The sequence below is a fragment of the Anabrus simplex genome, chromosome 2 (assembly GCF_040414725.1).
Source record: "Anabrus simplex isolate iqAnaSimp1 chromosome 2, ASM4041472v1, whole genome shotgun sequence".
NCBI classification, from domain to species: domain Eukaryota; kingdom Metazoa; phylum Arthropoda; class Insecta; order Orthoptera; family Tettigoniidae; genus Anabrus; species Anabrus simplex.
In genome coordinates, this window is record NC_090266.1 from 185,770,911 (window position 1) to 185,784,666 (window position 13,756).

The 13,756-nt window shown below is 41.2% G+C and overlaps 1 protein-coding gene across 1 annotated transcript in view; it reads left to right on the top strand.

Moving 5' to 3' along the window:
- The first annotated feature begins 785 nt into the window (after positions 1-785).
- Positions 786-13,756, top strand: part of LOC136863480 (zinc finger protein 879) — a 218,936-nt gene continuing 205,965 nt past the window's right edge. Inside the window, exon 1 of the mRNA XM_068225955.1 lies at positions 786-1,346. Coding sequence (XP_068082056.1) covers positions 786-1,346 — 561 coding nt within the window. The remainder of the gene's footprint in view (positions 1,347-13,756) is intronic.

A 13,756-nucleotide genomic window follows, 5' to 3' on the forward strand; every position in this document is an offset into this window, starting at 1 on the left:
CACAAATAACGATGTTACTTTAATGTCCCAGTGATTACTTTTACGTTTCTGGGAGACGCCGATATGCCGGGATTGTGTCCCGTAGGAGTTCTTTAACGTGCCAATAAATCTACCGACACGAGGCCAACGTATTTGAGCACCTTCAAATACCACCGGAATGAGCCAGGATTAAATCTGCCAACCTGTGCCTTCCCTTATTCAATTACTTACCTACTTATTTATACTCGTGGAAAATGAAATGAAACACAAGAGGAAGTTCACCACATATCAACATAGCTCCCGCGCTTTCACATTGGCCTCCGCTTCACGTAGCCAAACTTGCATGATTCCGGCTTGTAACTGTAGTTGGTTATGGTAGGGACTGTACCTTTTTGTATAGCGATAATTTTTATCTCCATATGTACGGTGTTCATGAATGAAATTCTGGTGTGAAGGGTTTTTCCTTACTTATTTTTTATTGCATTAGGCCACTATTATGTCATATAGCAATGCTGGTTTTGCTGTTGCTGTAGCGTTCCTGGTGGCTGTGTTTGGAAATTATTATCTTTGGAATGTTTGCTATCTTGCCGTATCTGAAATATGTTACTTCTGTTGTTATTTTTTTATTTTTGTGGTTGTTTATGTTTTGCCGGTAGCTGTCAAAGTATGCACTATACGAATCATGCAATCATGAGCCTGTAGATATTGTGGGCAAAGTTTGCCCCAAGTTTTTTACGGAATTAAATAATAGTGTGCTGAAGACACGTGAAATATGTTGTTTTTATTGTGATTGTTAACCTGTCAAAATGGCTTTGACAACTCTGTCAAATAATCCTATGAACTTCACAGAGAATCAGCATGGGAACGCTATACTGGAGAAACTTAAGTTACAGAAGGAACAAGGAAGATTTTGTGACGTAACTTTGTATGTTGAAGGAAAACAGTTTAAAGCACATAGAAATGTCTTGGCTTCGTGCTCACCATACTTCGATTCTATACTTAAAATGCACAGAACTGTGAAGGAACGGTTAACTGTTACCTGTCAAAATTCGGATGTATTTCAATGTCTTTTAAACTATATGTATACTGGTTCTGTGGTTATTGACAAGAATAATGTTGCAGAATTATTAAGACTTGCTAACCACTTTCTTGTTTCTAAGATCAAAAGTTACTGTGCGGAATATTTAGACAGATATCTAGACATTACAAACTGCCTGTCAGTCCGAGAAATGGCAGAAAAATATAATATGCCAGCATTATTGAAGGCAGCAACATTATTTATACAAGTAAACTTAAATAAAGTAATTCATCAAGATGAGATTCGGAATTGTCCATTGCCTAAAATTGAAGCTTTCCTTTCAGAAAAGGTGATTATTCTTTTATTTCCTTGCATTGCATGTCGGTTAAATGATCGTTAATGATGAAATTTGTTTGAAATTGTAAAGAATTTAGTTTGCTGGTGCTATTATGTACTGGTGTCTTTGTCTTATTAAGCTATGTTCATTACTTAGAAGGAAACCTTTCCATCTGCTAATCTCCGATCTGATTGAGATTTGGTACGATAACTTCAGTAGGAATGTTTTATTCAGCCATATCAAAATTAGTTGCCCAGTCGTATATTTAGCACCTGTCTTGGGGTGTCAAAATTTGCTTATTTAAGCACCGCATAGGCAAGAGTAGCGGTGAGGCAGCTGGCTGATTCATGTGTCGTGCTCTCACTTCTTCTCTCTCTCTCACCCACATACATTACTTCCCTAGCCTCGGCAATCACTGGCACTATGCGGTGAATGGGACCGCACTGTCCTGCGTCATATATACATAGTATGTAAACACGGACACACTACCGTGTAAAGAAAATGACAATTATTGATTTATAAAACCTTTTCTTTTATGATGCATTAACGTGGCAGTAACACATTGAAGCTATTCTGTGATGCAAGGACAGGAAGGTGTTAGGAATGTCAGGGAAGCGGTCGTCGCCTTAATTAAGGTACAGCCCCAGCATTTGCCTGGCGTCCCATTCGCCTCGATGGAGTGGCAGCGATTGCAGAGTTTAGGGAAGTAGAGAGAGGGAGAGAGTGTGTGTGTGAAAGAAAGAGCGACAGTGTGACACATGAATTTGCAGGCCACGCCGCATGTACCTGCTTCCCACCGCTACTTCTTTCTATGCGGTGCTTAAATGAGCAAACTTTGACACCCCTGAAACAGGTACAGTACTAAATATATGACTGGACATCTTCTTTTGATATGGCTGAATAAAACATTCCTCCTGAAGTCGTCATATGAAACCTCAATCAGATTGGAGTTTAGCAGACGGAAGGGATTCCTTGTTAGTTCATGTTAAAAATTTATGACTAGAAGTGGTTAAATTTGCTTGTCAGGCTTTGATTTTATCTAATGAAATCTTTTAGAGGGACAACACATATTTATCATTCCTGCATATTCCTTACCATGGGAAAAATTGGGGCTGGTATTTTAGAGTCTGAACCGTGGACTTCGGGCATGATACGTTATACATCCATTAAATTGTTCTTAAGAGTGGTGATTGTGCTGCTGATTATTTTAGAAGGAAGTACAACTGGGCAAACTTATTAGGAGTGATGATGAATTTTAGAACAAATTTCTTTAGTATATTTTACACTGGCATTGTTAGCTGGTATTGTTCATCATTACTTCCCTAGCCTCGGCAATCACTGGCACTATGCGGTGAATGGGACCGCACTTTCCTGCGTCATTTATACATAGTATGTAAACACGAACACACTACTGTGTAAAGAAAACGATGAAGGACCACTCTCATGCAAAGTAGCTAGTAGAATACACTGTTATTTCATATATGTATCCTGTGTTGACTCCTTTCCCTGAAGGCTGAATTGTAGAGACAGTAGAGTAATCTCCAGCTTCGTGCCTGACTGGTCATTGTCTTCACCCTTGGGTCTTGGGGTCCCAGGTTCATTCTCGGCCATTTCATAGGATTTTAATCATGCATTCCTGCAACTCGCATATGTGCTTCCATCCATATTCTCCACCACAATACCACTCCATTTCTGACATGCAATAAACTGAGTATGGTTCATGGTGTGGGTTACTGTAGTCGCGCCCTAGTTTGTGAACCATGGGCAACGGCTGAGTGGCCTAGTAAGTGGTCCTGAGAGTCGGGATACCAGTTGCTACGGAATTGGAGTGGGCATCTCGGATATATTCTGAGTCATGACCCTCCTTGTGCTCAGGCGGCTAGGACTAGACAATCCACCGGTGGTCAATAACCCATTAGAGTAGAGATCCTCACTTGGACTATGTGTAAGTAGGGTAGCATCCTGCTTCACAAATTTACTGAGCTCAAAACATTTTAAGCAAGCCTTGGACCTATGGGAGTAACGGGGTCCCACTCCAATTTGACAGGCAAGGGACTCCTTGGAAACAACTTGGCGAACTAAATGGAAGTCGATGGGGAGCGATCAATATTAATGGGGCTTATGGAAGAAGGAAAGTGGAACTGGCTGATTTGCAAAGAGGATGCATCTGGATGTGCTAGGAGTAAGTGATATTCGGGTAAGGGGAGATAACGAGGAAGGGATAGGAGATGATAAAGTGTACTTGACAGGTGTTAGAAAGGGAAGGGCAGAGTCTGGGGTAGGGCTCTTTATCAGGAATACCATTGCACGCAACATAGTTTCTGTTAGGCACGTAAATGAGCGAATGATGTGGGTAGATTTGCCAGTTGGAGGAATTAGGACTAGAATTGTCTCCGTGTATTCACCATGTGAGGGTGCAGATGAGGATGAAGTTGACAAGTTTTATGAAGCATTGAGCGACATCGTGGTCAGGGTCAACAGCAAGGATAGAATAGTGCTAATGGGCGATTTCAATGCGAGAGTTGGGAATAGAAATGAAGGATACGAAAGGGTTATTGGTAAATGTGGGGAAGATATGGAAGCTAATGGGAATGGGAAGCGTTTGCTGGACTTCTGTGATAGTATGGGTTTAGCAGTTAGGAATACATTCTTCAAGCATAAGGCTATTCACTGCTACACATGGGAGGGTAGGGGTATCAGATCCATAATAGATTATATCACAACCGACTTTGAATTCAGGAAATCTGTTAGGAATGTACAGGTTTTTCAGGGATTTTTTGATGATACAGGCCACCATCTGATCTGTAGTGAACTAAATAGGCTATCTCTACACCTAGAATGGAGAAAGTCAAGTCTGTCTGCAAATGAATAAGGGTAGAAAATCTCGAGGACGAGAAAATTAGACAAAACTACATGGATGTGATTAGCGAGAAGTTCTGATCAGTGGACAGTAAGCAGGTTCAGGATATAGAAAGAGATGCTGTAGCAGAAACAGCAAGGGAATGCCTAGGAACACCTGTGTGTAATGATGGGAAAAAGCGAACATATTGGTGGAATGATGAAGTGAGAGCAGCTTGTAAACATAAAAAGAAGACTTATCAGAAATGGCTCCAAACAAGGGCTGATGCATACAGGGAATTTGTATGCAGCTGAATGAAATAGAGCGAAATAAATAGTTGTTGAATCCAAAAAGAAGTCTAGGGAAAATTTTGGTAATCACCTGGAAAGGCTAGGTCAAGCAGCAGGTAAACGTTTCTGGACAGTAATAAATTATCTTAGGAAGGGAGGAAAAAATGAAATGAACAGTGTTTTGGGTATTTCAGGTAAACTCATAATAGGTCCCAGGGAATCACTTGATGGTTGGAGGAAATATTTTGAAAATCTTCTCAACATAAAAGGAAATATTCCTGGTGGTGTCGCGAACAACCAAGCTCACGGGGAGGAGGAAAATGATGTTGTTGAATTTACCCTTGAAGAAGTGGAAAAGGTGGTAAATAAACTCCAGTGAGATAAAGCAGCAGGAATAGATGAAATTAGACCTGAAATGGTGAAGTATAGTGGGAAGGCAGGGATGAAATGGCTTCATAGAGTAGTAAAATTAGCGTGGAGTGTTGGTAAGGTACCTTCAGATTGGACAAAAGCAGTAATTGCATATCTATAAGCAAGGGAACAGGAAGGAATGCAACAACTATCGAGGTATCTCATTAATTAGTATACCAGGCAAAGTATTCACTGGCATCTTGGGAGGGAGAGTGCGATTAAAAGGAAGTTGGATGAAAACCAGTGTGGTTTCAGACCACAGAGGGGCTGTTGAGATCAGATTTTCAGTATGCGCCAGGTTATTGAAGAATGCAACAAGAGGAATAGACAGTTACGTTTATGTTTCGTAGATCTAGAGAAAGCGTATGACAGGGTACCAAGGGAGATGATGTTAGCCATACTAGGGGACTGTGGAATTCAGGGTAGATTATTAAAATCAGTCAAAGGCATTTATGTTGGCAGCTGGGCTGCAGTGAGAATTGACGGTAGAATGAGTTCTTGGTTCAGGGTACTTACAGGGGTTAGACAAGGCTGTCATCTTTCACCTTTGTTGTTCGTAGTATAGATGGATCAGCTGCTGAAAGATATAAAGTGGCAGGAGGGATTCAGGAGGGTGGAAATGTAGTAAGCAGTCTGGCCTATGCTGACAACTTGGTCTTACTGGCAGATTGTGCCGGAAGTCTGCAGTCTAATACCTTGGAACTTGAAAATAGGTGCAATGAGTATGGTATGAAAATTAGCCTTTCGAAGACTAAATTGATGTCAGCAGGTAAGAAATCCAAGAGAATTGAATGTCAGATTTGTGATACAAAGCTGGAACAGGTAGATAATTTAAAGTATTTAGGATGTGTGTTCTCCCAGGATGGTAATGTTGTGAGATTGAATCAAGGTGCAGTAAAGCTAATGTAGAGAGCTCGCAGTTGCAATCAACAGTATTCTGTAAGAAGGGAGTCAGCTCCCAGACGAAACTACCTTACATCGGTCTGTTTTCAGACCAAGTTTGCTTTACGGGAGCGAAAGCTGGGTGGACTCTGGATATCTTATTCATAGGTTAGAAGTAACAGACATGAAAGTAGCGAGAATGATTGCTGGTAAAAGCAGGTGGGAACAATGACAGAAGGGTACTCGGAATGAGGAGATAAAGGCTAAGTTAGGAATGAACTCAATGGATGAAGCTGTATGCATAAACTGGCTTCGGTGGTGGGGTCATGTGAGGCGAATGGACAGGGGTAGGTTACCTAGGAGAATAATGGACTCTGTTATGGAGGTTAAGAGAAGTAGGGGTAGACCAAGATGACAATGGTTAGACTCAGTTTCTAACAATTTAAAGATAAAAGGTGTAGAACTAAATGAGGCCACAGCACTAGTTGCAAATAGAGGATTTTGGCAACGTTTAGTAAATTAACAGAGGCTTGCACACTGAACGCTGAAAGGCATGATGGTCTGTAATGATGTATGTAATAAACTTGGTACTGCTTTGCTGACTGATAATGTTTCATGGTTCTAAGAAATGAATAAATTTATCATGTATTACTGTACATGTTTAATGAGTAGTACAGGATCAAGAAGACATTGCCTTTTTTGTACTTCTCAGTTTGGGGAAAATATTAAAAATAAGGTGTAGGCTAAAGAATAAACATGTGTATCAGTAATCTCTATGGAATTACTGTGTAATTTTTCACTGGCATTGATTTTTATCTCAAAATAATAATAAAAAAAGAAAGATGATGACTATTTAAAGTCGAAACCAGTCCTGCAAGCTAACTATTACGGTAATAATATTGTATTGATAAGGTGGAACCTTTTCTTGTCTATACATAAGTGAACTATCAATACGGAAATGAAACTAGTAAATAAAGATTAACCAATTATGGTTAAAATTCCCGACCCTGCCGGGAATCAAACCCGGGACCCCTGTGACCAAAGGCCAGCACGCTAACCATTTAGCCATGGAGCCAGACTGTAAGGGATAAGTAGGCTTCCCTTTTTTTAGTAATTAGTTTCAGAATGTTTTCTTTATTATCATCAAACCAGTCATTTATCTTCATTTTCTCATAGCCAGTTGTTTTTTCTGCCGAATCTTTGAAGATAGTTTGAAGTGTGGCCCATTCCAGCTCCACATCCTTGGTATTGATTGGCTTGGAAGTCAGCTGCTCTGTTATGGCATTTTGGAATTCTTTAGCAAGAGTTTCATTTTAAAGTTTGGTGGTATTAAATTTCTTCCTTGAAGGGTTTGTGAAACAAGTGTGTGGTTTCTGGCGCACCAAAATTCTGCTGATAAGAAGTCTATGATCCATCCAACAGTCATCGATGTTTCTAGCTGTCTTTGTGATGAGGACGTCGCTTTTGTCCCGTTGTCAGGTTATGACGTAGTCAATGAGGTGCCTGTGTTTTGAATGTGGCTGCATCCATGTAGTCTTGTATCTGGTTGGTAAACAGAATTGTGTGTTGGTGATGAAGAGTTCATGCTCAGCACAGAGGCCAAGAAGAAGTAATCCATTTACATTGCAGTTTCCTATGCTTTGATTGCCTATGACATTACGCCATAGCCGATTATCTCTACCCACTCTAGCATTGAAGTCGCCAAGTAATAATAATTTATCCATGGTGGGCACTTTGGAAAGTATTATGTTCAGTTGATGGTAGAATTGATTCTTAGAATTTTCAGAGCTGTCCAAAGTAAGCGGAGATGAGAGTGATGAATTTATCTCCAGAGACTGGTATGCGGAGGGTCGTGAGTCTTTCATTAACTGCAATAGGTCTTAACCTAAGCATGTTTACCAGTTTAGTTTTCACTGCAGATCCAACACCATGAATTTGATGTTCACCTTCATTTTTCCCTTTCCAGAAGATGGTACAGCCTGAACTAGATTCAGTAAGTTTTCCCTCATTCAGTAATGTAGTTTCACTTAATGGGGCAACTTCGATTTTGCTAGCTCATGAGTGACGCCGTTCGTCTTCCAGGTCTGGTATTGCTGGCTACTGGTAGTAATGTTCTGATATTCCACGATCCTATAATCAAAGTTCTCTCATGGTTATTTCCACAAAATTGGGGTGTCCCTCTGGGTGTGGTTTCCCAGCTGGGATATGAGTGTGGCTACCGATCTTTAGTACAGTTTACGAACTTTATCGTATGGATCCGTATTGATACAGTTAAAACTAAGAAACAATGTTAGGTTTTGGTCCAATGTGCAGGTCCAGACTAGAAGCTTCAGATTTCCCTAAATCTGCTTCCACCATCCGTATCCCATCGCCGTTTGACTTTGTAGGAGTAGCAGGAGAAAATGCCATAAGCATGACTTTGTTTAAGGTGAACCTCAACTTGCAGGGAGGAGGTCCACACACTGTGATTTCAGAGCCTTTCACCGCAGCACATGTAGTATGAGACAGGCAGTAGCAAGCTCCAAAACTGCAATGGACTGCCGCAGACTCCAAATTAGTTAAGTAGCGCCTTTATAGCCAGTCCGTCTGGCTTTATCCCTTTCCACCTCCACAGCCGTTGGGAAACAGTAACATTGGAAATGGATCCTCTTCTGCCTGTTTTGCCATTGGGCACGTTACCCTGTTGCCCTCCAGTGACAGTAAAAATTACTGACTAAATTTTGGTAATTTTTTTTATGACATTAATTATCATCCTGGTGCTATCAACCAATTTTGTTTACATACAAGCTCCCATGATTTTGTTTCAATATAGTAAAGAAATATGGTGACCTTGCTAAATTGTGGCAAATAATAATAATAATGATGATGATCTGCATTTAGGGTTGTGGCTTAGGTGGGCAACTCCCTATCAGTGGTTTACCTAGTCTTTTCTTAAACGGTTTTAAAGAAGTTGGAAGTTTATTGAACATCTCCTGGGGTAAATTATTCCAATCATTTATTCCTCTTGCTATAAACACATATTAGCCCCAGTGTGTCCACTCTAATTTCAAACTTATCTTCATGTTATGCATGTTGTGATAAGAAATATAAATATTTTAAAATATGAATAACATGTTACAGTCAGCTCATTTGAAAAATTAGTAATAATTTTATACTTTATATTGCACGTTGGACCCATGGTGACAGTATTCTTTGTCATAATAATTGAATCATTTGTTCCTATAACTATTTCTTTGGTTCAGGAATTGTCTAAAACGTAAACAAGACTTTAGTTATTGGCTAGAAGAACAATTTCAAGTAATGATTTGCAGAGCAGTTAAATCCGTTAACCAATGTATGACAAATATATTTGCAAACACATCATTGGGCCTTGGGATTCATAGGTAGGATACTGGGGAACCCAAGTAGGAAATAAATTTAATTCAAATGATTCAGTTTTACAAAGTTATTTACCGCTAATGTAGATGATATTCTTCAACATTCCTAAGAGCACTAAACCAATGACTACCATGAAATTCAGGATAACTTTTTTTCTGCCTTTTGCTGTAGGCTAAAGCTACATCGTGCCTGCGTGACTTATTGGAAATGTTGTCTCTTGAGGGCCACTCACTAAATCCTTGATACCCTCTTGGCTGTGGTTTTATTAGTTGCTCTCTTTTATGCAGTATAGCCAAGCTGAAATTCATGTCACTTCAGAAATTTTCTTCTTTGATTTTTCTTTGTGCTCTTGTTGTTAATGGTGAGGCCTCATTCTAGTCTTCAAAATTGATCACAGTACTGCCAATGCCTCCTTTAGTTTCATTGTAAAGAAAAAAAAGATTGATTTCAGGTTTATTCATCATACATCATACTCTAGGAGTGGATAAATTTGTCATGACCGGGCGAGTTGGCCGTGTGGTTAGGAGCGCGCAGCTGTGAGCTTGCATCCGGGAGATAGTGGGTTCGAACCCCACTGTCGGCAGCCCTGAAGATCGTTTTCCGTGGTTTCCCATTTTCACACCAGGCAAATGCTGGGGCTGTACCTTAATAAAGGCTACGGCCACTTCCTTCACATTCCTAGGCCTTTCCTGTCCCATTGTCGCCATAAGACCTATCCGTGTCGGTGCGACATAAAACAAATAGCAAAAAAAAAAATTTGTCATGTAAACATGCATTCCTACAGTACGATACAGTAAGGTTCATTTTCTTTTACACATATGCATAGGAAAATGAACTGAACGAAAATTCTTCTGTTGGATTACATATCAGTATGTGGCTGGGAGGCATGACCAGTCTTAAGGGAAATAAATAATAATAATGTTATTGGCTTTACATCCCACTAACGACTTTATGTTTTTTGGAGACACAGAGGTGCCGGAATTTAGTTCCGCAGGAGTTCTTTTATGTGCCAGTAAATCTCCAGGCACGAGGCTGACGTATTTGAGCACCTTCTAATACCACTGGACTAAGCCAGGATCGAACCTGCCGAGTTGGGGTCAGAAAGCCAGCACCTCAGCTGGCTGACCTTAAGGGAAATAGTGGATAGGAAGAGCATTGTCACATTCACGGTTTTGGCACAGCAGTGAGGATATTTGTTTCATGGTGAACTTGAAGAATGGATTACTGCTATTTTAAATATGATGTGAGTTCTACTTGACCAGCATTCATTCTAGGTAGTGGTTGACAATGGTCTACTAAATTCATTGTCCTGAAGCTCCTGTACCATCAGTAAGTAGCAGATGTTGAGTTCAACTAGCAAAAATTTGTCATTGGTACATCATTTGAAAATAGAACATACAAAAGTGATAGGTTATAAATAAAGAGACAATTGCTCCCACCACTTTTGTTTGCAGGTGATCATACCATAATGCAGGAAACTTTAGATGATCCCTTAACGAGTAAGTCACATATTACATATACTGTATCCTGCTAATGGTTGTAAATTATTGACAAAGTAGACTATGATAACGGCTTTTGCTAGAAAAATCCAATTTTTGCTTTTTCTTCTTATTATTATTATTAGTATTGTACCCTGCGTAGGTTTACAAACATTCCCCCAGAAGAAGGAAGGAAGGAAGGAAAAGCATACGGCCCCGGGCCTGTTTCAAGATAACATTGCTTTTAGAAAACCACATTTATTACAAATTCAAAACCCCTCAGTGGGTTTTCCCTTAATGTAGAACAATACAATTTAAATCTCAATACAGCCTCAGGCTGTGAAAGGAGTACATAAATACTGGACATTAAGTCCCAAAGGTTTAATATAACACCTCAACCAGGACATTCAATCAAGTTCGACATTCCAAAGCTGCCCTCCATATGAAAGCACACAGTGCATACAATACCAGGAAAAAACTTGCTTCGATTCATCATCTTAAACCATTGACGATGGAGGTGGCAGCTAATTTCCAAAGTGCCTGCACGTATACAATTACATTAAAAAGGCACTGAATTACAATTGTGTCATACGTCTGAATGTTTTACATACCCAGTAGTGAGATCCTCCCTTCGTCCTACCCCGTGCTAATACTTCAATTTTATCTAGTTAGTAGGGCTTACCTCCACTCCGTGGACAAGGCAGGGTTCGAAACCCAAGTGGACCAGCCGCTGTTACTGAAGGCACCGAGAGTATCTCCGGCCGCGGGCTACGAGTGCAGTCAAGTCAAGTCCCTGACCTCGGTCCGAAGCTCAACACAGGCGAGCGAGCGGCAAGCGGGAGGGAGGGGAGGAATGCCAGTCCCATTGGCTGGAAAAGCGGGGAAGGCACATTGCCATAGTAGCGCGATGGAATGACGACGGGAGAAAATCAACCTTTAGAAATACGTCGAAAGAAGGTGCTAGTTAGAGACACATCTGTAAATAATAACCCGTAAAAGGCCGATCATAGCTAATATTAATAATAAATGGAAAAAACAAACATCAATCTTAAAGGCGCAACCAGGCAGCCAACAAAGCCCAAAGAGGGCGGGGGAATTGCCTAAAACATACGGCACAGATCTCCCCTCCGAAGACCCGTACCGGGAGGGGGGGTAGTTTGGGAATCCCTTCACAAGAAGGGGCATCATTTTCCTTTTTTTCTTTCCTTTTGAAGAAACATACAAGAATTTTACACAAATATACAACTTGATATACAATTTTCATCATTTTGTTTTCGACGAACTCTTCCTTGTGGAGATGAGAGATGAAATATGAAGAGATGATATGTCTTCCGGGGATGACACGATGACAAATGACAGAGCTGATGAGTCCCAAAACACACAGTTGGACGAGACTGGCGAGCATTGGCAACAAGTCCGCAAGACGGTAAGGCGTAGGAGTAGGCGGCCCAGCACATCACCCAACAATGGTGATAGATGAGAAAGTTCGAAACCTGTAACTTAGGGCAAGGCGATACATGCTGCAGTTTGCAAGAATCTGCTGCTGACACACGGCCTCAGGAGAGTAAGATGCCCAGGAACCAGCTCCAGCGGGGGGCCCTCCCTCGAAGCTTGGGGCACAGGCGACGATCTTCCCGACACTGCAAACACAAAGCAGAGAGCCAGCAGCACATCGAAGCAAATAGATAGGCGATGAGGCGGAACGTCAGTCGAGGCGCCGCAGCGGCACAATCAACGGTGTGGAGGTCAAGAAAAGGAGGAGATGGGGGAACTCCAGGAGGATTTACAAACATGCTCAGATAAAACAACAATTAAGAAGGGCAAAATTGCCCAGATAATTAAATTACCCATTAAGAATAGGAAAACCCACCGAGGTGGAAGAAAATCAAGAAGTAATAAATAACAGAAACATGAAAAGCACGAAGGCCAACTCTCAAGCGGGTTTAACCTGGGACAGGTGCACTCTCAAAACTCTCGGTCTTCGGGTCACTGACCAGCAAGGTGACGGGGGTGAGGAAATCGAGAATAGTACAGGGGCTTCTGAAACGGGGAAGTAACTTACCAGATGGCACAAAGTTTTTAATAAACACCTTGTCACCAACAACCAAATCGGTAGGTCGGTGGCCTTGATTGTAGCGGGCACACTTCTGCTCGTAGGAGACCTTAAGGTTGTTTGGCTTTTTTCCAAATTTCCCTAATGTTAGAAGGTTCAATCTTCTCGGGAAGCAACTCATTAATATTCCACAAGTTCGAAATAGGAGAATTTGGCATGAAGGAACACATTAGGAAAACTGGAGAAAATTTGTGAGCTTCATGGACCGCGGAGTTGAAGGCGAAGGCGAGCCAAGGAAGGGCGGTATCCCATCTCGACACATCCTGATGGTGGAAAGCAATGAGGGCCGAACGAAGAAATGGAGAAATCGTGACATGGAAAATCGAAAGATTGAAACAAAACCTTCTAAACAAATTCGAAGTAAATGCCCTAGCATTGTCGGACACCAAAAATTGACACGGCCCAAAGGATGAAAAGATGGACTTAAGGTATCTAATAGTAGTTTCGGCAGTAGCAAGTCTGGTGGGAAAAAAACCAAGAAAAAGGGGTAAACCGTCCACACAAACCAAAATAAACCTATTCCCATCGCCCTTTGACCAGGGGAGGGGTCCCATGTAATCAATTTACATCCGCTCCATGGGACTAGTAGCTTGGTGGGACAACAAGAGACCCATTCTCTAATTCACAGTTGGCTTGCTAAGGCCACAGACCTTACAGGCCTTAACCATCTCGCGAACTTCCCCATCTAAGCTTTTCCAGATGAAATTCTCCCAAATCTTCTCCCTAGTCTTGAACATTCCTAGATCACCTAAAGGAGTTTCGTGATAATATTAAAAAATCACCGGAACCAAGACTGAGGGGATAACCACTTTCATTTTCTTATCGGACCGGGAAGGACAATACAGAACATCGTTTCTCAGGACGTAGGGGGCAATATTCTGCCCGGTTTTAAGATCCTGAATAATAGGGCCCAACACCGGATCCTCACCCTGAATTTTAGCAATCTGGTGGAACAACAAAGGGGTACCCAATAGGATACCACCAGAGAGAGGTAATGAGAGCACAGGTTCGGACCATGGGGAATCAGAAGA